Source organism: Capricornis sumatraensis, chromosome 6 (assembly GCF_032405125.1).
Source record: "Capricornis sumatraensis isolate serow.1 chromosome 6, serow.2, whole genome shotgun sequence".
Classification (NCBI taxonomy): Eukaryota; Metazoa; Chordata; class Mammalia; order Artiodactyla; family Bovidae; genus Capricornis; species Capricornis sumatraensis.
The window spans coordinates 117,485,030-117,512,721 of record NC_091074.1 but is presented as its reverse complement, the minus strand read 5'-3'; the positions used below and the strand labels follow the sequence as shown (position 1 = coordinate 117,512,721).

The following is a 27,692-nucleotide window of genomic DNA, read 5'->3' as shown; positions in this document are numbered from 1 at the left end:
GGCAACTGCAAATGAAGGTTGTCTTTAATTGACCTGTATCCAAATTCTGCAAGTCTCTGTTGTTAAGTCCCTTACTTTGGGAAATGCACCCTAGTGAGAGAAAAAAAAAGGGGGAGGGGGCCAGACAAAAATAAATACTTCCCAGAGTTTGTTAACTTCCATCAGATGGAGAGAAATTTCTAGTACTGACTAGGGCAGTGTGATCAGGACAGGGTGTCCTGATTTTTGTAGAGGTTACAGTACACTAAGACAGAGGAGATTCACGAACTTGAACTTGAGGGCAGGCAATATAATTATTGGCATTTTACAATGATTCCTGGTCCTTGGTTTATTTTTACTTCTCAGATTCACGTGGCCTTGACCCAGCAGTCCAGGCTCTCGCCAAGCACAATGTAATTACACATTGTTGAGATGAACATCTCTTGGGGGCATCCACCTCAGGCTTCATTCCCGGGGTCATAGCTTCTGAGCCCATGTCAGCTTATAACGAACTTCCTCCTCCATGCGGTGTTTAATTGGTGTCCATGGAAAGATTCCAGCTACCGAGATAATCGTTCTCTCTGTTATAGGACCCTCAGTATCCACGCTGATTTTGCTTCTTCTCTCTGAACCTATACTTACTTGCCTCTGGATTTAATCTCATAGACTCCTGCCGGGGGGCAGAGAGATGTGACTTCTTGTCTTTTATTGAGCTGAAGTCAGTGGCAGTTTATTAGACTGACAGTCCCTGCTCTCCCGGTTATTAGATTATGTGACTTCAGAAAATCTCTGAACCTACCTGAGCCCTATGTTTCCTCATCTGTATGATCAAGATGATAAGAAAAGCTGCCCTGTGGAGTTGATGTCTCAGTCAGTTTATATGATATATGTGAAAACTCTTCATAAAGAAATACACAGATACGATGTTAATATCATCAAAAGCCCAGTCATAGTAGATGCTAGATTTTTGATGAAGACACCACTTCTGCTTCGAAGAAACAGATCTTTCCATTAGAGAAAATAAGCCATGAGCCCAACAAAATGTGATAATGTAATAGAGAGGCAGTGTAATTTCAGATACTTAAGACTTGGTGCAATCTGACAGGCCAAGTGCGGACTGCCGCTTACTGCCGGTGGAACTTTGGGACAGCATTAAGGTGACCGAGCTTCATTTTTCCCGTTGATATGGTAGAGATAAAAATAATACTTGCCGGCAGAAAATCAGTAAAAGAACATATATGCCACTTTTGGCACATAGTAAGAAGTCAAGCACAAGCCTCCTTAGCAGACAAATTTAGAAACTAATAATTTCTCAGTTAATAGAAAGTTAGGTTAAAATAAGGACTCCTATAATGCTGCACATATATAAATATAAATTATTTTAACTGAAGATATATATATATATTTCTTGGCTTGTCTTTTGAAATAGTGCCAGAATCTTTTCTGAGGGAGTTTGTATACTCCATTTGACGTTTTCCTGGCTTTCTTGCATAAACCACACCAGCATTTGTATAATATTTCTGACTTTGGTTTATTCAAAGTGAAGCAGTAGTTTTAAGACTCTTAAGAAGCAATCTCAATGTTTGTAGATTTTTATGAGCCCTCCCAATCTTTTTCAGGTACTTCTCCTTTATTTAAATTGACGGCAGTTCGCTCATCAACTGGTCTTTATAGAATTTTCCCACAGAATCCAAATGCGTTCCCACAGAAAAAGACAGCTCACATTTCATGGATTTATTTGACTTTTAATTCCATGATCTCATAGTAGCAAATACAACTGGCATAAGCAAGCTTGGGAATAAACAGAACCGACTCTCGGTGAGAGTGCTTGTCCCTTGGAGGAACCAGAAGCATGTGGGCTTTCTAGGCACGTAACTGACCTGCCATGAGCATTCAGTGTGCCTGGAACATCAACCCTAGGCTGACCGGAAGGAAGAGAGAGTGTCAGTCGTGTGCCAAGTCAGTTACAGGCAGGTCAATTACAGGAGCTTGTCCCGAGAGGGGAGCTCTTATCCCTCCTAACTCGTCCCTATAACAATAAATAATGATAATAATAGTTAACATGGAACCACTGTTTATTATGTACCAGGCACAGCTTTAAATGCCTAACATAATTTACTCATGAATCCACACAAAATCCTATAAAAATAGATTCTGTTATGCTTCCCCTTGTGTAAACACAGAATTTGAATAGCAGTAAAGGAAAGAAGGGAGAGAGGTGTGTTCCTGTCAGGAAGACTCTAAGAATCCCCTTTTCTCTTAGCCCAGGTTATTCTGCTCCTCCTTTAAATGTCAGATCAGACCTCCACCCCTCAGCGGTGCTCGTCCTGACACTCTGGACAGAGTTGCACTGTCAACAGTATGCCCTTGCTGCATGCTGCGTGGAATGTTTCTCCACCACTTGGCACATTTGCAGGTGTCTGTTTAATCCCAGACTTCCCCTGCTTGAGCACAACCTCTGCGAGGGCGGGGATTCTTTATTTTTTTAATTTAATTTTCGTTATTTATTTATCTTTGGCTGGCCTGGGTCTCCACCATTGCATGGGTTTCTTTCTAGTTGCGGTGAGCAGGGGCTGCTCTTCTTTGCGGTGCCCAGCCTTCTCTTGCTGTGGAGCAGAGGCTGTAGGGCTCACGGGCTTCGGTAGTTTCAGCTCCTGGGCTCTGGAGCACAGGATCAGTCGTTGACCTGCATGGGCTTAGTTGCCTCAAGGCATGTAGGATCTTCGCAGACAAGGGATCGAACCTGTGTCTCCTGCAATGGCAGGCGGGTTCTTATCCCCTGCGCCACCAGGGAAGGAGGGCAGGGACTCCACTTTTCTTGTTCACCAGTGTGTCCCCCCAGTGACAGGTAAGGTGGCAAGTAATGAGACAGCGTTTGCTGACCTGAAGTGAGGGACCATTTGACATGGGAGTTGAAGGATGATGATGCTTTGAACTTGGGGTGGAAAGATGGTTGTTTAAGAAAACAGCATATGAAGAATTGAATGTGACACTGATTTCACCCAGACATGGGAAATAAGAAATCAGAGAAAGCACATAAATCCAGATTGAGTATATGGGATCTGGAAGCAGCCAGTCTGGTGTAGAATCACAGTGAGTTGTGAGCTCAGAGCTTCTGGCCCGAAGTGTCCTCATCAGTAAAATGAGGATAATAACAGTACTTTCTCCCCAGTTATTGTGAGGATCACCCAAGATAGACATGCCTTATTCTTCAGTTCAGTTCACTTAGTCATGTCCGACTCTTTGTGACTCCGTGGACTGCAGCACGCCAGGCCTCCCTGTCCAACACCAGCTCCAGGAGTTTACTCAAACTCATGCCCATTGAGTCGGTGATGCCATCCAACCATCTCATCCTCTGTCATCCCCTTCACCACCCACTCTCAATCTTTCCCAGCATCAGGGTCTTTTCAAATGAGTCAGGTTTTTGCATCAGGTGACCAAAGTATTGGAGTTTCAGATTCAGCATCAGTCCTTCTAATGAATATTCAGGACTGATTTCCTTTAGGATGGACTGGTTGGATTTCCTTGCAGTCCAAGGAACTCTCAAGAGTCTTCTCCAACACCACAGTTCAAACGCATCAGTTCTTCGGCATTCAACTTTCTTTATAGTCCAAATGTCATATTCATACATGACTACTGGAAAAACCATAGTTTTGATTAGATGGACCTTTGTTGACAAAGTAATGTCTCTACTTTTTAATATGCTATCTAGGTTGGTCATAACCTTTCTTCCAAGGAGCAAGCATCTTTTAATTTCAGGGCTGCAATCACCATCTGCAGTGATTTTGGAGCCCCAAAAAATAAAGTCTCTCACTGTTTCTACTGTTTCCCCATCTATTTGCCATGAAGTGATGAGACCAGATGCCATGATCTTAGTTTTCTGAACGTTGAGCTTTAAGCCAACTTTTTCACACTGCTCTTGCACTTTCATAAAGAAGCTCTTTAGTTCTTCTTCACTTTTTGCCTTAAGGGTAGGTCATCTGCATATCTGAGGTTATTGGTATTTCTCCCAGAAGTCTTGATTCCAGCTTGTGCTTCATCCAGCCCAGCATTTCTCATGATGTATTCTGCATATAAGTTAAATAAGCATGGTGACAATATTCAGCCTTGATATACTGCTTTCCTGATTTGGAACTAGTCTGTTGTTCCATGTCCAATTCTAACTGTTGTTTCCAGACCTGCATACAGATTTCTCAAGAGGCAGGTCAGGTGGTCTGGTATTCCCATCTCCTGAAGAATTTTCTACAGTTTGTGGTGATCCACACATTCAAAGGCTTTGGAATAGTCAATAAAGCAGAAATAGATGTTTTCCTGGAACTCTCTCGCTTTTTTGATAATCCAACAGATTTTGGCAAATTGACCTTTGGTTTGTCTGCCTTTTCTAAAACCAGCTTGAACATCTGGAATTTCACAGTTCACAAACTGTTAAAGCCTGACTTGGAGAATTTTGAGCACTACTTTACTAGTGTGTGAGATGAGTGCAATTATGTGACAGTTTGAGCATCCTTTGGCATTGCCTTTCTTTGGGACTGGAATGAAAACTGACCTTTTCCAGTCCTGTGGCCACTGCTGAGTTTTCCAAATGTGCTGGCATATTGAGTGCAGCACTTTCACAGCATCAACTTTCAGGATTTGAAATAGCTCAACTAGAACTCCATCACCTCCACCAGCTTTGTTCATAGTGATGCTTTCTAAGGCCCACTTGACTTCACATTCCAGGATGTCCGGCTCTAGGTAAGTGATCACACCATCGTGATTATCTGGATCATGAAGATCTTTTTTGGACAGTTTTTCTGTGTATGCTTGCCACCTCTTCTTAATATCTTCTGCTTCTGTTAGGTCCATACCATTTCTGTCCTTTATTGAGCCCATCTTTGCATGAAATGTTCCCTTGGTATTTCTAATTTTCTTGAAGGATCTCTAGGATATCTAGTGTTTTTCAGTTCATTCACTCAGTTGTGCCTGACTCTTTGCAACCCCATGAATCACAGCACGCCAGGCCTCCCTTTCCATCACCAACTCCCAGAGTTCACTCAGACTCACGTCCATCGAGTCCGTGATGCCATCCAGCCATCTTATCCTCTGTCGTCCCCTTCTCCTTCTGCCCCTAGTCCCTCACAGCATCAGAGTCTTTTCCAATGAGTAAACATTTCGCATGAGGTGGCCAAAGTACTGGAGTTTCAGCTTTAGCATCATTCCTTCCAAAGAAATCCCAGGGCTGATCACCTTCAGAATGGACTGGTTGGATCTCCTTGCAGTCCAAGGAACTCTCAAGAGTCTTCTCTAACACCACAGTTCAAAAGCATTAATTCTTCGGTGCTCAGCTTTCTTCACAGTCCAACTCTCACATCCATACATGACCACCGGAAAAATCATAGCCTTGACTGGACGGACCTTAGTCAGCAAAGTAATGTCTCTGCTTTTGAATATGCTATTTAGGTTGGTCATAACTTTTCTTCCAAGGAGTAAGCGTCTTTTAATTTCATGGCTGCAGTCACCATCTGCTGTGATTTTGGAGCCCCCAAAAATAAAGTCTGACACTATTTCCACTGTTTCCCCATCTATTTCTCATGAAGTGATGGGACCGGATGCCATGATCTTCGTTTTCTTAGCATATAGCAAGTGGTAAACAAATACTAGATCTTAGTGTGGTTGCCCTAATTGTTATTAAATAAGATTAGATCAGTGTTTTGAAGTGAAATTGTGGAGGGACTGAATACCTAGCTGTGGAATTTGTATATTACCTTTTAGATGATGAGTAACGTTTGGGGAAAAATACCAGGAATGCACTTAGGAAATGTTCTCTAGAGAGTCAATGGAATCTCTCTCCCAGATGTAAGAAGATTCGGTTTCTTCCCTGTGCTGACATGAGCTTTACCACTGATCTGTGGGCTAGGGCAGTGGTCCTCACCATCACCCGGAGGGCTTTTTGAACACAGCTGGCTGGGCCCTTCCCCAGTGGTCTCTGATTCCATAGGTGAGGATGGGTCCCAGTTCCAAGATGATACTGATATTGCTGTTCTGGGGACCAAACTCACCTTGGATTAGAAGCCTCTCTTCACTACCATAAGTATGGTCTCATCCCACGATGTGTGCACTTGGTGGAAACCATGCAAAAATTAGTTCCCTTAAGGGCATCGATAGGACATTGGAAAGGGGTGAAGGAATGGGGGAAGGGGAGGAATGTGTTGGTTGAATAAGTTTAATAAATGTTAAATTTAAAAAAAAAATTCAGTAGAGAAGGGATCATGTGCATGTTTTCTAAAACTTGTCTGGTCACAGAACCATTCTTTCTGAATGTTTTAAAGGGTTAGGGTTCCTCTGCACACAGCCGTAGAAGACAAGTTAGTCCAGGTGGAAAGGCAGTGACCCAGATTACTTGGTGTGCCGCTACAGGTTGTGAGTTCCTGACGAGAGAGAGCCTCAGCCTTCAGCCAGACTCCTTTGGGCTGAGTTTCTAACACCTTCTGCTTAAACAGATGCTAATGGCCCAGTCTCCCAGCAGGTACAACTCCTGCGGAGAGGTGGCAGGACTGCTAACCAGCAGTGGCCGAAATAACAGCAGGAAGAGACTCAGTCTCTGGCATAATTAGGGAATAAATTTACCCCATTTGGCTTAGAGGCATTCCTAACTCTAAAAAGCAAACTATCACTAAGACAAATACCTTATGTACAAGACAGATACTTTACATATAGACTATTTTGTTTTGCAAAGGACAGCAGTGCTCTTATCTGATCCTTATATTAACTTGAGAGGGTAGAGCTAGAACAAGGATTAGACTCCCCAGGCACAGGTGAGAACACTAAGGCTTACAGCGATTAACGACCAGCCAGGGTTATGAAATGATTCCCCTTCTTCTGTTGCCCTCCTGCATAGGCATAGCCCTTTGTTCTCGTTGGAGAATATGTGCATTAATAATTACACTGAATCTTCATTCATTTATCCATGCGTTCCTTCATCCAGCAGATACTTAGTGATTATCTGCTAAGTGCCAGGCATTGTGCAAGGGGTCCTGGTGGAGTGGTGAATAAGACAGCTCTGTTTACAGAGATCTTGAGATCTAGCAGGTAAAGTAAAACCAGCGCAGGACTGGGCCTGCACCTGTGCTTAACCTTGGGAATCTGAAGCTCAGGAAGGCTAAATGGCCTAAAATTACAAAAGCATACAATGCTGTGGCTGTCAGGGAGCCTAAAAGGTCATCTAACCTACTCCTGTCATTTTATTAAAGAGTAAAATGAAACAGAGCTGTCATTCAGTCACTCGGTCGTGTCCGACTCTTTGCAACCCCATGAACTTGAAGCATGCCAGGCTTCCCTGTCCCTCACAGCTTCACAGAGCTTGTTCAAACTCATGTCCATTGAGTCATTGATGCCATCCAACCATCTCATCCTGTCATCCCCTTCTCCTCCCGCCTTCAATCTTTCCCAGCATCAGGGTCTTTTCTAATGTGTCAGCTCTTCTTATCAGGTGGCCAAAGTATTGAAGCTTCAGTTTCAGCATCAGTCCTTCTAATGAATATTCAGGATTGATTTCCCTTAGGATTGACTGGTTTGACTTCCTTGCAAATATACGCAATATATTGCTTGTGTATTGCTCTGTAACACACCACCACACATTTAGAGGCTGAAAGCACCAGGCATTTATTATCTCGCAGCTCCCATGGGTCAGAAGGCTAGGCCTGGTGTGGCTGGATCTTTAGCTGATGTCTCACAAGCAGAAGTCAAGATGCTGAAGTTGTGAGCAGAACCCTCTTCCAAGCTCAGTCTGGTTGTTAGCAGAACTCACTTCTCTGTGGTTGTAGGACTGAGGTTACTTTTTCCTTGCTGGCCGTTGGTCCAGAGGTCACTCTTAGCTGCTAGAGGCTATTCTCCAGTCCTGGTACATGGACCACTGCACCTTCACAGGAACAAAGGTGCGGCAAGTCCTTCTCATGCTTCAGATCTCTCCAAATTCCCTTTCTGCCAACAGGAGAGAAAACTCTCTGCTCCTAAAGGGACATCTCTAATGAGTTTAGGTCATCTAGATAATTTCTGTGCCAAATATCAGGACACGGTCTTGGGAATGATACCTTACCCTAACCACAGATCTTGGGATTAGAGCCTGGGATCTTGGGGAGGGAGAAGACATCTTTAAAGTTCTGCCTCATTCAGTAACATAACTTGGGTAGTAATGGAACAGGGAAGAGAGATCCTGGGTTCTCTCTGGGGGCTCAGGGTATATAATAGTTTGAATACTTATTGCTGTTTAACAAAGTGACCCAAATTTAGGCCCTTAAAGCACCAATCATATTATGCTCTTGATCTATGAGTTGGAAATTTGCACCAGAATTGGCTGGGCAGCTCTTCTGTTGCACAGGAAGTTACTTGCCACCACTCAGTGGTATTCCGCTGGCAGCTGGGCTGGGCTGGGCTGGAGGTTCTCAGGCTTTGCTTGCATATCCGGAGCCTTAGCAGAGACGGTCAGAAAGCCAGGCTCAGCTGGGCAGCTCCCCTCTTCAGGGTCTGTTCATGTGTTCTCTCCAGCAGTGTGGTCAGACTGCTTATAAGTGGCCTCAGAGCTCCAAGGGGAATTTTCCAAGAGACAAGAAGTAGAAGCTACTGGTCTCTTGAGAGCTGAGTCTGTAAACTAAGTGAATCGCTTCTGCCCCGTTTCAGTGATCAAAGGCGTGGTGGAACCCGTCCAGATTCGAGGGGAGGTACCAGAGGTCTCCCGTCTGTGGCAGGAGTGTCAGAGGATGCAAGGCTGCCTGCTGTACACTGTGGGCTTTTCATTTGTTCATTTGTTTCCACTGTGATACATTTTAGTACAGAGGGCAGTGCACTATTCACGGACCTTGTGAAGAAATATCTTCTCATACAAACCGGCCCTTGAGAATCCCTGTCAATCAAGACAGCGGTTGTTTTAGTGGATTTATCTTGTGGTTTATGCCCCTTACATCGTGCTTCAGCCTAGGTAAATGTTGTCGTTCTTGTTTTGTGTTCTTGGAAGCTGGTTAAAGGGTGAGGATGTTCCATAGTATAACTTTTATTATTTGAAAAGGATACCAGAAATGGGAAGGAAGGGGATTCTGCCAGCTGTGGAGGATTCCAGAAGACTGCGGAAATATCCACAGGAAATAACTTCCAGACTCTCTGAGAGAACCTGACCCCCGCATAAACACCTGTGCTGATCAGTAGGCCACAGTGATGTTCTGTGTCTCCTAGAAAGATTATCCGTTCAAAGCCAGTGTCCAGTAATGCTTGAAAAGTGTGAATATTTCCTTTCCCCCAGTGCACAGGCAGCTAGGGAGAAGGCTGTGCGTCCTCTTGGGAGAGGGTGAGCTGTATGCAGGGTGCCTCCTTCCTCCAAGGAAATACTGTGCTTCGGGGGGTCCAGGTGCTACTTGTGACCTCAAGTAGGTCATTCTCAGGTGCCCATGGACCAAGGCTTGTCTAGGCATCATTCCACTCTGGAATTCTGAAAATCCGCGTGCTAAACACACAGACCGCTCCACCCACCATAGTTAATTGCTACTTTCACGGTCCCTGGGGCTTCCCTCATAGCTCAGTTGGGAAAGAATCTGCCTGCAATGCAGGAGACCCCAGTCACTTTTCACTTTCAGTTTCTTTCATGGTCCCTGACCTGCCGATGGGGGTGTGTACCATACCCGTGCAGGCACCCTAGGAGTGGGTAGCAAATTCGTGACAAAGACCCATTTTGAGTGTATATTCAACTGTCCTATTGAGGAAAAGGTACAAGCCCACAGATAACCCAAAGCCGGCTCAGGGCAGCCTGTTGTCAGTCACAGAAGCCTAGAAGTACCCTCCCAACCATGGGGGAAGCGAAGCTTTTAACTAAGAATATGTTTTGCATTTCTTTTCTCTTTATGGGGGTAAAGAAGGCAGTGAGGCCAAACCCCACAGCACCCCAAGGGTGCAAGCTCGAGGTGAGGGGAAGAGATGGGTGCCGGCAGCTGACTCCTGCGTGAGAGATGCACAAGGCTTGCTCAGCCCAGCGCTGAAACCAGGGATGTCTCCAGGCCCGCCCCTGGGTGTCCTTGTGCGTTGGTAGCAGGTAGGGCAACTGACTCACTCCGATGACGTAAGGCAAGAAAATAAGCATCTTCCGACCCTTTTGTTGTTTTAGCTTTTCTTTTTTTTTCCTTCCCTGAGGCTCAGAGGTAGCTTCCTGTTCAGAATAAAATCCAGAGGACTGAGTCAGAAATAGAACTGAGCTCTAACCATTTCTGCAGCTCTTTACCCCCTTCAGCACCATTCCCCTATGTTCCTCCCCACCTCCACCCTCCACGTCGCCCAGCAAACTCACACCTGGGCAAGCTGTAATCTTAGCAATGCGGCAGCTCACTGGTGACCTTGAGGACATCATGTTGCCTCTCTGAGCCCAGTTTTCCATATTTTTTTAAAATCCCTGATACCCTTTTCAACCCAACCTATGACACAGAAAAGGTGTGCGGATCGAAACCAGAGAACCCACTGGAAGAGCTTTGGAAAGTTTAAAAGTGATAGAAAAATGTAACATATTGCTGCCTTAATAGTGTTTTTCTGGTTGTTTTAAAGGATGATTTTTTTGGGGGTGAATGTTTTATGGAAGTGTTAGAGTTATATAGCAAGTGAAAATCCCGTTAAGTGTGCAGTAAGATGAATTTTCACAAGATGAATTCCTACGTGTAGCCAGCACCCAGATCCAGGAGCAGGGCGTCATCCCCAGGGCAGTGTCCCCTTCGCTCCCATCAGGCACCGCCAGCCTTCTCTCCAGGGGAACCACGCCTCTCATGGCTGCTCCCACTCTAGCGCAGGTTTTCCTCTTTTACACAGTGTGCACCTTGGTGTCTGGCTTTCTCTTACCTTTCATTCTTCTGTGAGATTCCTCCGCGCTGTTTTGTGCGGCTTCGGCACCCTCACTCGCAAGGGCGCTCCACTGTGTTTCTAGACGTCCTTTCTCCTGTTGCAGTCTCCAGGATGGGGCCCGCCAAGGACGCGCTGCTGTCTTCCACATGCCCTGGGGTGAACTTCCGTGTGCGTTTGTGTTGGGTGTCTACTAGGGGCGGGCTTCCTCAGCTTTACAGATGCTTCAGTAGGTACTTGCCAATTTTCCCAACGTTGCTGAGCCAGTAATCTCTCTTGCAGGTAGCATAGCGCAGAAGAGTTTTCCATTGTTCCACGTCCTTGTGGATATGAACATACACTTAGTGCTTCTCGTCCTTTCTATTTTGATGGTAGCATCCTGCTACAGTAGTATCCCGTTGCAGTTTTAGTTGACGTGGTCCTGGTGACTGATGACACGGAGTTTCACGTGCTTATTGCCTTTTGAATATCCTCTTTTATGACCTGCCCGTTCATAGCATCATATCAGTTGCCTACTTCCCCTTTTGGCCATTTTTGGGGGGTGGGGGAGACGTATCATATTTATTGAACAGATTTAGTGAGAACTTTGAGAAGAAAAATGTAAATCGTGATAATTGCATCGGCTCTGGTTTAAAGAGACTCAGAAAGGAGTGCAGACTGAGGCAGTCTGGACTGCCTTTGACTAGCCCAGCATCCAGCCAGCGTAGGAGTTATTTATGCACTATAAATACTGTCTTTGATTGGGTAGAGGTAATGCAAATATATTTTCTAACTCAGGCTTGTCTTTCCACTCTTGGAATGGTATCATTTGATGGATATGTTTTAATCTTAATATACCCTTATTAATCAATGTGTTTTTTTCCCCCTTTATGGTGAGCTGTGTTAAGAAATCTTTACCTACTCCAATCTCATCATGATACCCCTCTCTGTTTTCTTCTAAAAGGTGCTTTAGTGATGCTATTATTGTATGACTTTTCACATTTAGACCTGTAATCCATCTGTTAATGAAACTGGGGTATAGAAGAGATTGTGTCAAGAAGAGATTTTGAGGTTGCTGTTTTAATATCAATATTCAATGGATCCAGCAACAATTATTGAATTCTTTCCCTGGATTTTTAAATCTGTATTTATTTCAAAAGGACCATTTTCTTTGTGAGCTCAAGAGGAACACAACAGTTTGTTTTCCTGAGAGACAGTGTGCGCCTACTCTATGTCAGGAGCTTTGCATCCATTATCTTATCTGATCTTTAAGACAAGCCCACAAGTAATGTATTACTCTTCCATTCTGTGGTTGAGAAAACTGAAGCTTAGGAAGGACAGTGATTAGCTGAAGGTTAAGTAATAAGCAGCAGAGTGGGGGTTCCGTACCCCATCTTTTCTAACTTCAGAGCCACATCTAGCTCTTTCTTCAAGCTTCATGGGGACAGCATTCATTAGAACTGTGGAAGGTGAGTGACCAGTGAGATTAGGACATTAAGCTGTAATCAGCTGGGCTGTTCTAGTAACCGAGAGGAGTATTTTTACCTGGAACATTTATGAAACACAGTTATTCTTTGCCCTCAGTAATAATAATGGTTAATGGTCAATCACAGTGACCTTTCACTGCAAACCTCCCAGGAGTTTTTTGTGTCTGTTTCTCATTCTGAAGATTAAGTGTAAGGTAGGTATTACCTTTCCCGTTTGACAGATAAAGAAACTGAGAATCAAAGAGGTGAAGTGAGTTATCCCAAGGTCAGGTATCCACAGCAAAATAGTGGTAGAGCAGGCGCAGCATTTCCTTGGCTGAGTCCCCCTCCCTGTCAGGATCGCTGTACTTCAGGATGCAGCTCATTAGCCCTGACCAGCCACTTCTGGCATTCGTGCCTCTTGGTTTGTGTCTGCCATTCTGCCTGCCCGCTGTCCAGGCAGAGTAAGTCGCTCTTGCAGCTCTCCACCTGGGAGCTTCCTGCTACTCTAGCCTCTCTGTCAGCCCTAAGGAGGCTTCTGGATCCTTCCTTCACTTGCCTCCAGCACAGCCATGCCCGAAAGCAGAATGCCAAATTTGAAAATGTTGCCTGTCACCCCTTTCCAGACACAAAACTGTAACTGCCAAAACTGTTTCATAATCCTCCCCAGCTAAACTTCTGACAATCCGATTTTAAAGACTCTGTCAGATTTTTACATTGCTGCTCTTCCTCTCCTGCCTTCTGCCCTCAGCTTCTGCCCTCCCCCCAAAAAACCTATTGCCTTCACGGCACAACACCAAACCAGAAAACATCTGCATCGTGGGGAGAGACTCCAGGATTCTCTTCGGGTCTTTTTCCCACTGCTGTGAACTGTTCCAGGAGGATCTGACATCATGTGAAAAACTGAGAGGAAGAAGAAGCAACTATTAAGTCAGAGATAGGAGCTCAGAGAGGGGAATGATTAAAACTAAGTACGAATGTGGGAAGAATGGACACTGAGTGGCTCTGATGGCCAGTTCCAGTTCTCACTGGCAGGTCCATAAACCGAGGCTTCGTTCAGCAGAGCTCCATGCATGGGCATATTCATCTTTTCTCAGCACTGTTACTGTAACACACACACAGTCATACACAGCACACCCCCCAAAACAGTGCTTCATCAGAAACCTAAGAGCAGCTGTTTGTCTTCCTAGTCTCTGCTCTATAAAGTCCACGGTTTGTAGAGTCTCACAGAATCACTCAGACACTCATCACAGTGTCACAGAAATACCAAGGCAGAAGCACAGGGCATAAATAATGATTCAGAATTCCAATTTCATTGTTTGTTTTTTTTTTTTTAAAAAAAAAAAACTCCTCTCCCTTTTAAACAAACACTTCCAGTAGGCAAATGAGACTTCTGGATTCTGGTTTTCTCTTTGAGCCTAGAGCTGTTCTCCCCTTTCTCCTTGGCACTTGATCTGCATGATTGTCCCTAAAATGTCACTGGCCTGGCACTGCAGTCCTGTCTTGGGCAAAACCTCCAATTAAAATCAGCAGGAATTTTGCTAGAATTAGGAATTCCAGCCTGGGCTCCCCACCTGGGTGGCTCTGAGAGGGAGGCCTGCGCCTTTGAAAGCACCGATGGGAAGCCCCGGGTGGCAGAGCCTCTGCCCTCCAAATGCCGAGCAGCTCCAGCTGTGTCGCCGGGGGGCCTGTCAGTTCCTCGGCAAACCCTGGCTGAGGCCAAGACTGAGCCTGCAGGCGAGCAGCGGGGGCATCTCCGTAGACCACAGTCCAGCTCCTCCTCCAGCCTGGATTTGAGAGGGTAGGAACAGTACAGTGGGGAGTGGAGGACACACTGGGTTTGGATGGAGACATCCTGAGCTCTGATCTTCTGTGTCTATGCTGTGTGACCGTGGGAACATTGCAGTCCGCTTTGGTCCTCCGAGCCCTCTCGGTGGGATGGAAGTCACGAGGCAGTCCTATCTCCTGGGGCTAATGTGAGGATAAAGGCTGGCTGCCATGATAGAAAAAGCACTCGGAAAACATCAACCCTCCACCCCACCAGACCTCAAGGCTCAGGTCTAAACATGAGGGAGATGGCTGGATATTTCCAGGGCTGCTTCTTCTCGAAGGTTCTCTGCCTCTGTGGTCAAAGCTGCTTCCTGTGTCGCCTCTGTGGGAGCCTGCCTACCAGGCCCCAGGGGGTTCCAGCTTTAGGAATGAAAATGCAAGTTCCTGCCCTCCCTCCTTTCCACTCGTCAACACGGCCCCCAACCCCCACTCCATCAGAATGAGCTGGGGTCCTATCCAGCAGAAAGATGCTGAATTGGACGTATTGAAGTTCAGCTTTGGCTCAAAAGGGAAGATGCTTTGGATCTCCAGGGACAGAGAAAAGCACCTTAAAATTTGGTGCTCACTGTCGCGCATGGACTACCTTACGGTGGGAATTGTGTCAGCCCTCTGTGAGACCCGACCCCCACCCCCCAACCCCCGGAGCTGGCCTATTAAACTGCTCCTGCATTGCAAGGGGTGAGGCGGGCTGTCACCAGCCAGCCTGGGAAATGATATTTATAGATCACGGTCCCTCCTACCCCTGGTCTCCAGCCTGTCCCTGAGCACTTGTCGGTGAGCTCCAATTATCTGTGAATGGAGGAGAGGGATGACTGGCAGGTCCCGGGGAAGCAAGGAATGTGCTAATAGGCCCATCACACGTTCAAAGTTTCAGTATTTTTCCATTATTTCCATTTACGTCTCTTCTTATGGCCTGCCTGCTTCTTCTGGCCGGCTATAATTTTATACTGTGGTTCGTCGGAAAGTGCACCCATGCTGGCATCAGAAAGCTTGGTCTGGAATGTGGCATAAGCTTGTGATGTCAGACAAGTCCCGCCTGCTTCTTGGGGCTTGGCTCTCTGTGCTGCCGATGGTTATCCACAGTGCTCTGGGAGAACTCCAGCACAGAGCCTGGTGCACAGTGAATGCTTGGTGGTTGAGCACGCTGGCTTCAAGCGTGCCTGCCATCCAGCCTGGCAGGGTTTCTGAGGATCAGTGACCGCTCCCCAGAGCAGTAGCTAGAGGTGGAGAAGGTGCAGGAGATTGCTCTGATGGTGGTGGAGTCCTCATTATGAGAAGCTGCTGGTGCTAAAAGGACAGGGGTGCAAAAAACTGGGATGGGCTTGTTTTTTCTGGTTTCGCTCATCTCTTCAAAATGAAGGACTGGAATCTAAGGAAAGTTTACTGACATTGGGAATTGGGACTTAACAGTAACATTTCTACCTGGTCTGACCACTCTCTCTGCCCCGCTTCAGAAAAGGACTGTTTGCACGCAGATGGCCCATCAGGGGTCTACATTCCCTGATTCTGGGAGTTACAGTCTTGGCTGAGTTGCTTCATTCGCATTCCACCCACTCTAATTACGGGGCTTCCCTGGTGGCTCAGAGGGTAAAGAATCTGCCCGCAATGCGCGGGAGGCCCAGGTTCGATCGCTGGGTGGGGAAGATCCCCTGGAGAAGGGAATGGCAACCCACTCCAGTATTCTTGCCTGGAGAATCCCATGGACAGAGGAGCCTGGCAGACTTACAGTGCATGACACGACGGAGCCGCCGCAGCTTTCACTCCGCCTTCACTCCGTCACCTCTGCCCCCTCTCCCGCCCCCTCCTCCTTCACTCTGGGTCGGCCCCTGCTCCCGCACCTCCTCCAGCACCCAGGCCTCCCGGGCCCCACCTCTCTCCTCCCTCCTCTCTTCCTCCCGCCCGGCGCTCCCCGCCCCCTCCCTGTCGCCCGCCTCCTTCGCGGTCCTCCTCTGGACCCTTAATGCCTTCTTTGATCCGGCCCACAACCTCACGATTATGCAGGTGCCAGGCAGCTCTCGGCTGCGCCTCAGAGGGCCTCTGTCCCCGGTGCCTCCCGCTCGACAGGGCTGGAATCCTAATCGGCCCTTCGCCCCTCCTCCGGTGGCGGCCTCCCCGGGGGCCTCCATCTGCCCCCTCCCTCCCGCCCCCAGGGTGCTGAGAGCCGGGCCACAAGGAGGCATTGATTCAAGGAGGTGGGGGGGGGGGGGTCCTGACAAAGGGTCCCAATGATGAGACACGAGAAAGGGGGCGCTCTCCGGGCTTATAGAATGCCTTGCAGATGGGAGCAGTGGAGCTCTCAATGGGGTACTGTCCTGTCGCCTGGAGAGGGAGTGACGGGGCTAAGTGTGGGCCCTTTGAAAGGGGCGTTTTGAAATGACGCTCTGGTCAGATGGAACCACGCAATCGGAGACGTGTGGCGGGCCCCTGTGGCTCGCAGCACTCTCCATGACTCAGAGCCCATATTCAGTTGATGTTCTGGCTCCGGAGGTGGGAGCCGCGCGGCTCATTGTCATTCCAGCTCCGTTTTCTGAAGGCTGGGCCCTCTGCTGTTCTCCAGGCTGTAATAGGATTGGTCCACACGAAGCAGAGACCGCGGAGGCCTGGAGCTGTGTGGGTGGAAGGGATTGAAAACTAATACTGCAGCTTGGGAGACAGAAGCGGAGTTTGTTGTTGTTGTTTAATGAAAAATAAGAAAAAATATTAATTTTGGTCTGTTCACTCATTCAGTGGTCGTCCGCTCATTCATTCAGCAAACATTTCTGGGCTCCATGCTCAGAGATGGAGGGCTCCCCTCTCTCATGCCTTAAGAGACTGGAGGGGAAACTGACCAAAAGACTAGGGGCTGCAATACAGCATTCAGAATGTCCTGAGGGAGGTTTCATTGCCAAAGCCAGGATCATTCCCTGGACTTAAAGGCAGAGCCCTTCCAAGGAGCGCTCTAATTATGCCTCCATTTTCTCTCAGCTGATAAGCACAGCAGCATTCTGGGAAGCCAAGTTTCAACAGTATCCATTTCCAAATGTCCCAGTAACCAAATGGTTTCCCTCCACCGCAGAGAGATAGGGAAATCCTGAAAGCTTCTCAGTAGCTTCAAAGGAACAGCTTATTCTCTGGGATAAGAATACTTATTATTACCTTTTTAATAATTGGTCTATGCCCAGCTCTGTGCTAAATGCTTTAAAGACATCATCTCATTCAATCCTCTCCCTCACCACCTAAGATAGGCTTTATTATTCTCCTTTTGCATACGGACACTGCGTCTCAGAGACATGAAGTGACTTGTTCCCGTTTATGGAGTGGAGCCTCGAACTAAGTTCGGCCTGGGCCAGCGCACGTGCCATTCAGGATTAGGCTGCACTGCTTGCCTCCTGGTTCTTGGGCTTGGCGATTGTGGCTGAGCAGAGGAAATGAGAGAACAGGGGCATTGCTACCACGTCCTACCAGAGATGCAGTACAATGCAGAAGGGCTTCTGTCTCCAGTTTTCTAAAATGGAGCTCCCTGGCAGCCCAGTGGAGAAGACTCCAGGTTCCCAGTGCAAGGGGCATGGGGTCGATCCCTGGTTGGGGAGCTAAGATCCTGCATGCCACACAGCATGGCCTAAAATAAAAAACTGGGGATCAGGAACCACTGCCACTATTGGCATCCTCTCCACTAACAGTACTGCGGCGCTCGGCAGCCTTAAGAAATGCTTCCTTGACTCTTCTTTGAAAAAAAAAAAAAAAGCCTTGGCTATGAGCCAGAAGGTTCCTCTACCCACTTGCTGTTTTATTTGCCTCCAAGCTTCTCTTGCCACGTCTAGAAAATGGAGCTGAGAGTCCCTTGGCAGGAATAACAAGAGCCTAACTTTTATGGAGCCCCTAATACCTACCGAGTTAGGGACTAAGATTTCACATAAAAATTCATGCCATCCTTACCACAGCCCAGCGTGGGAGGAGTGATTAGGGAGGTGAGGAAAACCGCCAGCATTCCCGGGGCTCAGGAGTGGAGGAGCCAGGACTCAAAGCGATCTCAGACTGACCTCAAGTCACAAGTTATTTTGGGGGTGTTGTTGTGAAGCTCAAGTGAGAAATGGGAGGGTAAAAAGTGCTAGACACACGTAAGGAATTATTCTTAGTGTGGAATACGGCCAAGAGGGGACTTGTACAGAAATGAGGAAAGATGAGAGGCCGCTAAGCTGACTGTCTTACATCTTTTTTTTTTTTAACTTATTTTTCTGTTGCTTCTTATCTGATTGAGTATCTGTCTTCACTGGAATGTTCCAGAGGCTGGAATCTGGGACAGGCTCGGGTTTGTTTATAAAAGTGTTGAGGGGCTGTGGAGAGGGGGACCTGGACATTCATACTGTGATGGAAATTTCACTGAACTGAAATTTTGGAGAAAAATGAGGAGAATAGCATCTTCCTTATATGTTCTGAAACTGCAATATTAGGATCACGTGAGATCATCAATACGGAAGCGCTGCCGTATCTCCGGAGTAATATAAGATAGAATTCGTTTTTGCTGAAGTTTTCAGATGTTATGGGAAGGATCTGTGAAGAGGGTTGAAACATCAGGAGTAGGGTAAAAGAAATAACCCCGCAATTCGTCTTTCCTGCTGGCTTTCTACACTTTGTTGTCATTCAGCAGGGTTTTTGAGTTTATACACTTTAAGGTTCTGAATCAAATGCCTTTGAGATGAATGAATAATAGATTTAGAAAGCTGAGAGGACCTCAAAGAACACTTTTACTCCATCCCTTTCCTTTTTACACATGAGGACACTGACCATTAGAAGGGGAAGTACAAGGTCATGTAGCTGGTCTGCGGCATCATCCAGAGCTCCACGGTCGTTCCCAGCAATGACATTCAGTGCCCTTCCTATGATAACTGCCCTACCCTGTCCTTCCATCCTCTGGGCAGCCCCACTTTGCATGAGCAGCTGGAGAACCACAAGCCCACCCATGATGGTTAACATTCTTCATCTCCCCTCTGTCCCCCAGGACAATTCAGCAGTGGCTTGCAAGGGTCCAGTCGCTTCTCTACTGCAATGAGAACGGGTTCTGGGGCACCTTCCTGGAGAGCCAGAGGAGCTGCGTGTGCCATGGCAGCACCACGCTGTGCCAGCGCCCCATCCCCTGCATCATCGGCGGGAACAACAGCTGCGCCATGTGCAGCCTGGCCAACATCTCGCTCTGCGGCTCCTGCAACAAGGGCTACAAGCTGTACCGAGGCCGCTGCGAACCGCAGAACGTGGACTCGGAGCGCAGCGAGCAGTTCATCAGCTTCGAGACCGACCTGGACTTCCAGGACCTGGAGCTCAAGTACCTGCTGCAGAAGATGGACTCGCGCCTCTACGTCCACACCACCTTCATCAGCAACGAGATCCGCCTCGACACCTTCTTCGACCCCCGGTGGCGCAAGCGCCTGTCCCTCACTCTCAAGAGCAACAAGAACCGCATGGACTTCATCCACATGGTGATCGGCATGTCCATGCGTATCTGCCAGATGCGCAACAGCAGTCTGGACCCCATGTTCTTCGTCTACGTCAACCCCTTCAGCGGGAGCCACTCGGAGGGCTGGAACATGCCCTTTGGCGAGTTTGGCTACCCGCGCTGGGAGAAGATCCGCCTCCAGAACAGCCAGTGTTACAACTGGACTCTGCTGCTGGGCAACCGGTGGAAAACGTTTTTCGAGACGGTCCATATCTACCTACGCAGTCGGACTCGGCTCCCTACCCTCCTGCGCAATGAGACTGGCCAGGGCCCCGTGGACCTGTCCGACCCCTCCAAGAGGCAGTTCTACATCAAGATCTCGGATGTGCAGGTGTTCGGGTACAGCCTGAGGTTCAACGCCGACCTCCTGCGCAGCGCCGTGCAGCAGGTCAACCAGTCCTACACGCAGGGCGGCCAGTTCTACTCCTCTTCGTCTGTCATGCTCCTCCTGTTGGACATTCGGGACCGAATCAATCGCCTGGCCCCCCCTGTGGCCCCGGGGAAGCCCCAGCTGGACTTGTTCTCCTGTATGCTCAAACACCGCCTGAAACTGACCAACAGCGAGATCATCAGGGTGAACCACGCCCTGGACCTCTACAACACCGAGATCCTCAAACAGTCGGATCAGATGACAGCCAAGCTCTGTTAACCGGGACTCCCGGCCGCGGGCGTTCCCTTTTGTTGTACAAACAGAACAGGACCAAGCAAAGCAAAACAAACACACATTTGTAAAGTGTAATTACTATTCAAAGGAAAGGAGGAGAAGTCTTCATTTGTTGGAAACGAAAAAACGTTCTAGCAACTGTATAAAACCGTGGGGCATGTCTGTTATTTCTATACTCTGTCGTGAAGAAGGGTCTCAGTCTTGGGAGGAGCTCGGAGGGAGGTGCTGCTTAGGCCTCAGGTGCTGTATTGGGGGGGGGGGGATGGGAGAGAGCATATGCAACAAATTGTGAAGGTCTCTGCTGTGCAGGTGCTAAGATTAAACACGAAAGAGAAAGCTATATGTGATGTACAACCGACACTGCCATTTTTCCTTGTGGGAGGAAATGGACATAGATAAAGAAGATATTTCTTCGGTTATGATTTCTTCCCTCTTTATGCTTAATTCCTTGTGGTTCTTTTGACTCGTCTGCACATGAGGGTGGAGATTCAGTGACAGCACTGTCTCACCCAGATAGCTTCCCTCACACTGAATAAACTGAAACTCACTGAAGCTGGACAATAGGGGACCCTGGGACCCTGGGACACTGGGACCCTGGGACCCTGGGGGAGAGGATTCACATAATCACAGGGTGTTAAAACCATCAAGAAACCTTTGAGATCAGCCTGTTGATCTCCTTGATTGCGTTTGGGAACTAGCCTCAGAGAGAAATAGCGAGCCCATGGCTACATATGGTTACTGGCCAAACAGCGAGGTGACCCTGCCTCCTGACCCCGTTGGCCGTGCTCCTTCTAACATCATGCTGGCCACAGTGGTGTTTACTCCTCCAGCTGAGCTGCCAAGGGATGGAGTAGCTTTCAGTCTCAGGTTGTTTTGATGGCCCTTTTTTTCTTCTCACAAAGAAACTTATTTCAACTATGGTCTCCAAAAAAAAAAAAAAAAAAAATGGTGTCAGATACCCTAGAAGCACTCTGAGTATTTTACTTTGATTTAAAGTCAGTACCTGAAATAAAATAGGGTGGGTTTTAAAATTGCATTGGTCTGCCAGGCCAACTTCCCCAAGTGGGTATCTAAAGCATGATCCTTTAACTCAGAATACACACACACACACACACACACACACAATGCACTAACACTGCCACTTCTTGGGCATCTCTGAAAACTGAGAATCCTTGTCTGGGACTTGGGGTTTAAATTGAAAGGAGAGCTGTAAGGAAGAGAACTCATTTCAAAGCACATCTGTAGAGGATTGGGGCAGAAAGCGTGTCTTAGCCTTCAGGAACTCTGCATTTATCTTCTTGCTACGATAGTACTTGCTAGAGATGCTTCGAGCGTCTGAGTCTTCATTTCCAAATTGGCAGAGAAATAGGACCACACATGTCAGGGTTGGGAGAGAAAGTAGGACTCCTCTGGTCTCAGTGTCAGCCCAGTGCAAATCTTGTCTTTGGGACATCACCCCTGTTTGCTAACTGGCCCATTGCTGGAATAGAAACCCATGTAGTTCTGTCTTCCACATTCCTTGGAGCCCTCTTTTACTGAAGGGGGTCAGCAGTGCTCGTGCCAGCTCATGTTATTAAACAGATCTAATTATTAGATGGTTCTTCTGCATTTTTACTAGCATCTGCGTACCTTCCACTCACTGGTTCCAGTTCTAGAATGTACATTTCTCACGTCAGTGCTTTCATAGATAAAATACGGAAACTATCTCAGGGCTCACCAGAGTCTGTAGCACTTTGACTCAGAGGAAACACTGACCCCCACCCCGCCTATATAGTTTAAGATGAAAGGAGGAGGCTTCAGTGCATACAACACATAAGACCTCTCTAGTTTAAGTATGTGTGCGAAGGGGGAAAGTTATATCCTTTTATTTTTTCCCATAGTGAAATTCCAAATTTAATGTTCCAGTTTTTAGTATGAATGAGCATGTATTTTGATACCAATTTAACAATGTGTGCTTCACACTGTCATAGTAGTTTGGCCCTCAGATTTTGAGCAGATTCAATATTCATTTAGGTTGGAAATTATTCATGCAAAAGTCACATAGCAGCTATTCATCAAGCAAAAGATTTTATAGCAGTTCAGTAAATCATCAAACATCTCAACATCCCACACCCTCTGGACATGGAGCTGTAACCACTGGACCACAGGGAAGTCCCTCTTCAACACTTGGGAGATGAATGGGGCATGCCAGAAAAATGAGATCTGTAAGGAAATGGGTTATGCTTTTTGTGCCCCTCATACATTGATGAGAAAGACATATGAACCAATAAAAAATGAATAATTACAGTACACCATGATGAGTGCTGTTGTGGGGTCAGACACGCAGAGAAGAGCCTGAAGTTATGAACTCGGTTCATGCGGCTGGCACAGGCTTTAGATGGGCATGCTCATCCTGAGTGTTGAAAATGAAAAGGACTCGGGCAAATAACAAGGCTCTTCCCCAGGCTTCACCAACCGTGAATGTGTGTGTGTGGGGGGGAAAGTTTTCTTCTCTTTACCTTGACAGTATTACTGAATAATTACATCATATCATATTACAAAGAGAATAAACAATGTCTAATGATGGGAAAGGGCAGGGAAATCAGATAAATTTTCAAGGACAGAGAGATTCAGACATCAAAATATTTGTTCAAAGGTGAAAGGAAAATACTTTTATATAAGGATACAAAGTTCTGGGGATTTCCAGGCACCTTCTGCTTGGGTCCAACTCTTTGAGCTAACAAGGTCCCTCCAGCTATTGGGGAAGACAAGCCTGAAGCCTTCAAGTGAGATTTTAATTCAATTAGCATCTTACCAGTTTGATGCAACAACGAAGGACCTATGGTGTCTGATTAATATGCTGATGCGAAGGCAAAAGAGTGAACAGAATGCCCTGTTGGATAAGCCTGACAGCAAAGCGTGGCATTGCCATGGAAACCACAGAAGGCCATTAATTAGCTATCAGATAAAATCATTGGAAAATTCTGGACCCTGGCATATCTGCCCCCTTCAAAGAGGAGGGCAACAAGAGGTCACACTAACAGCAAGGCTCCCTTCATTGACTGAAATCATAATTGCACAGAGACTACATGCCATAAGTGGAAGAAAGATTAGGAAGTAGAACAAGTTGACATAATAGAAGGAAAGAGGCTCGGGGATTATCCATCGCCACAAATATTTTTTTAAATGTAGCGTAACTTGTTGGGTTGTCTATGTTGATGAAATCATCTCCATGACAAACACTTTCTCCTATTCCCCATTCTTTTTGGAAAGAGGTGAGAAGAATAACATGGATCCACTAGATGGTGATAAATGATTGAGGGAAGCTGTCATAGAGTCAAAGCGTGAGAAATGATGAACCCCTAAAATAATAGATGAAGATTGTAGAACGTTCAATTTAATAGGGAGACTTTTTTTTTAATTAAAAAGAAGACATTTGTTTGCTCATTTGTTTTACAAGTGCCTGAAAAGTTTTGTGAAAATCATATTAAAAAGAAAAAAACTTTTCCTTCTCCATTGCATTCTACTATAATTTTAGTATGTTTTATTTGAATAAAGTATTGAATTAGTTGTTGTTTAGTCACTAAAAAAAAAAGAAGAAGGCAGACAGGAGAAAGAAAAGATTCGTTAAAATATTAATAGCTAGATACATAAACATAATAACCAAACATACTACACAAATAACCACAATAAATGTACTTGGACAAAACTGATCAGTAAAAAGAGGTAGTCAGACTACAAGGTACAAATGTAAAAGTAATGGTAGAGAAGTTTGAAAAGAAAAAGATGCATAAAGGTATCCTAGACAGGTATTAACTAAGAGGAAGCTGATGTAGCACCATTAATAGCATTCAAAATAGACTTTAAGGCAAACAATAGGATTAAAGATGGTCAGCTCAGCAGGGAAAGTGGAGAGAAGTGCGGACACATGGGACCATGGACTCTTTGGGGTAAAGCGGTCATTAAAGTTCTGTAAAATTTCATCCTTCAGAGATGAAGTTATGCTCAACATTATTCTGCAAAATTTGCACACTGATCATGATCATAGTTCCCTTTTCACTGTCTCAAGGTAAAAGAGTATCCAGTCCAACCCCTAGCCAAGACAAGAAGCAGCCCCATGATACTGAAAAGAATCAACCGTAATAATAGGAATTGACCTTCACATGCAAATAGTCTCTCTCTTCTATGTCACCAAAATCGTCTCTAATGAGTATTTTTCCAGTTGAAGATCAGTGCAAATCTTTGGTTGGTTACAATAAGTTCAGACTGAGCAGAGCGCCCTCTCTGCCTGAGAACAAGATGATACCAGGGGCTCCAGCTGCACCAAACCGAGAACCAAGACGGAAGATGTTACCTGAATGAACTCTCCTTTCTCAACATCCCTGTCTCTTTAAATCATGATCAGAGCCTGAAATGAAAAGTGGAAGGTCATTCCTCACTTCAGTGTTGCATCTAATGGTAAGCATTCTGCACGAGGCAGGCAGTACATTCTCTGACTACTTGGGCCTGGAACCCTCTTTCCCTTCAACAACACAAAGATCAAGACACATTCAGGGAATGGAATGGGACCGTTTTGATCCCATGGGGAGAAAATCACCTCAAAATCACGGTCACTCTGAGGGGAATTACAGATGTTTTTGAGAAATGGGAAAGCTCTGGATTCTTTCCAAATAAAAATGTACCTTCACATACATTTTTGAATATTTCACAGATCCCTTAATCATCTTTCTTGAACATTCTAGAATATAACAAACCTTCAGTAAGTGCCTCTAATCTAGTCTAAACTCTGTATTTTATGAAATTCAAAACTTCACCTTTCAATGGTGAGGAGTTGTATCCAAAGTCATCCTGAAAGCCTTGACCACTGGGCGTGGGTTTAGTTCCTTTCTCCCTGTCTCAAGCATAGTTTGGCCTACGATCCCGTATCAAGCCAATGTTCATACAGCTGAATCCTGCTCTCAGCGAAGGAGGTTTCTAACATACAGGTAAACACCTTAATGGAAGTGACAGTTACGGCCACATTAATAAAACCCGACATATATACCGTGGACTATATAGACCATGGAATTCCCCAGGCCAGAATACTGGAGGGGGTAGCCTTTCCCTTCTCCAGAGGATCTTCCCAATCCAGGGATCAAGCCCAGGTCTCCCGCATTGCAGGCGGATTCTTTACCAGTGGAGCCACCAGGGAAGGCCAAACTAAATACTAAATTTATTCAATAGGTACATTGTGTGTAAGCACTAAAGAGGTCTCTAAACCAGAAAGTCATGAGCTTGGCTAGAGGATGAGCAGGCATGCACTGGTAAGTAGTACATCTTCAGTGGAGAGAGAGTCCAGTTCCCTGAACCTGGTACAGTTGCACATGAAATTGAAAGGACAGTGTTTGTCCTACTCGATTCAGTCTGTTCCAGCAATACCATGGATGGGGTGGCTCAAACAACAAGCATTTATTTCTTACATTTCTGGAGGCTGGGGTTTCCAAGATCAATACCTCTGCAGATTCAAGTGTCTGGTGAGGATCCATTTCCTGGTTCATAAAGCACTGCCCCCCCACTTGTCTTCACAAGGCAGTAAAGGCAAGAAAGCTGTCTGGGTCTCTTATGAGGGCACAAACCCCATTAATGAGGACTCCAGCCTCATCACCTAACCACCCCCGCCCCCCGTCCCACCTCCTAATACCATCACCCTGGGGGTTAGGATTTCAACATGTTAATTTTGGAAGAACACAAACATTTAAAATATTAAATCAGTTACAAAAAAAAAAAAGTCTCCATCAAATAGCTTGGAATAGACACATGAGCTTCACAAATCACAAATTCACTTTCTTTCGTTTGAGTATCTGACCTCTGCTCCCAACCTTGTTCAGTAGGTGTTCACCAAAACTGCCCTGGCTCCCCCCAGGAATGAACAAGAAGTCTGTCCTCATTCAAGATGTCATAGTCGCAATGAAACTTCTACATGGAGCCCCTTGTGCCAGGAAGAAAATGGCTTTGATACAATTTTTAAATAAAAGCTGCAGGGCTGCTTGATAAGGGAAAGCAGGGGTCCACAAGCTGCAGGTCTACATTTTCCCACTAATGTCACCACGGATGGCAAATGATCTGTGTCAGCCTTAACTGGGGATGGAAGATTGGTCTGATTCTGCCACAGGCTTGCACCAGTGACGAAACTGTCATGTTCTTACAAATTAGAGGGTGATTATAAACCCTGCCAAGGGATCATTAATTATATGGTATTAATTGCAGGATATGTAATTATAAATTAATAATAATATCACCTAGCATTTTGTTGGTGTGCAAAAGGATGCCATGCTTAAAACCTAGACCCAGGAGCTGGGTTTTCCTGAATTATTAGACACCTCAGATTAGAACTCAGATCCCCCAATTTCCAGATGAGTGGTTTAACTGTTACAGTCAACATTATTCCTGATATGAGAAAATCACTGGCAACATAGGGCTGTAGCTAAGAGTACAGCCTGGAGACAGGAGAAAATAATTAGAGCTCATCCACTTAGCTACCTGTGCTGCTTCACCGAGATTTTCAACCTCTGTGTGCTTCCGGTTCTTCCTCTGTAAAAATGCGGTTCTTAATAGGTTCTCTCTAGCATGGTTGTTATAAGAATTATGCATGTTTAAGGGCCTAGAACAGTGACTGGCATATAGGAAGCCTATAAGTTCATTAAATAAGTGACATAAATAAAAATATACTTTAGATAGATATGTATGCAAAGTGATATTCTTAATAATAGTAGGTAATATCAGTGGGGCTCATTTTACAGGTCAAACACTGCAGTAAGAAGTTGATGCAAGTTACTCACTTAACTTCATTGCAACCCGGTGAGGTGGGTCTAATGATCACTTCGGGTTACACATGATGAAACGCAGTCTTAGAAAGATGAAAAAACTTGCCTATGGCAAGCTGGGGTTGGAATGATGATGTGTCAGTCTCCAAAAAACAGGCCTCTTAACTATGCTACAGTTTCCCCCAATAAGTGAAAATAAATGGCCTTGCAAAGTTATTTGTAAGAATAATCCAGACCTTCAGAGGCATCTGGCACCACTATTTGATTCCAGAACCATTCAATTCCTCCGTGAGCTAGAGTCAAGGGCACCCAGATAGCTTTAAATGTACTGACTCCTGGAATCACAGAGCTTTAGCAGGGACCCAGGAGGAATGTGTGTCTGGGGCGGATTTTCCATGCCAAAGAGCAGGATCTGTCACAGAGCCCAGATGCATCTCATCCTCCTGCATAAACTCCTCAGGGAAGCCTTTTGGCTCCAGGTAGGCCCACCATCTTTTGGGGCAAAGTGCTATAGATTTATCCATTGCTTTTCTCTGGGAAAGAGCAGGGCTGAGGGGTGAAATATGCAGGCGGGGGAGCAGGAGATGGAAACCACAGTCCAAACCTGGGATACAAAGTGGAGGCCTTTGATCTCCAGCTGGGTTAGTTCCTACATTTCAACATGGTCTGAATCAGTC

General features: G+C 46.1%; 1 protein-coding gene across 1 annotated transcript in view; it reads left to right on the top strand.

The window, feature by feature from the left end:
- BRINP1 (BMP/retinoic acid inducible neural specific 1) overlaps positions 1 to 20,218 on the top strand; it is a 143,751-nt gene extending 123,533 nt beyond the window's left edge. Inside the window, exon 7 of the mRNA XM_068974535.1 lies at positions 19,078 to 20,218. Within this exon, the coding sequence (XP_068830636.1) occupies positions 19,078 to 20,218 (1,141 nt within the window). The remainder of the gene's footprint in view (positions 1 to 19,077) is intronic.
- The last annotated feature ends 7,474 nt before the right edge of the window (positions 20,219 to 27,692 follow it).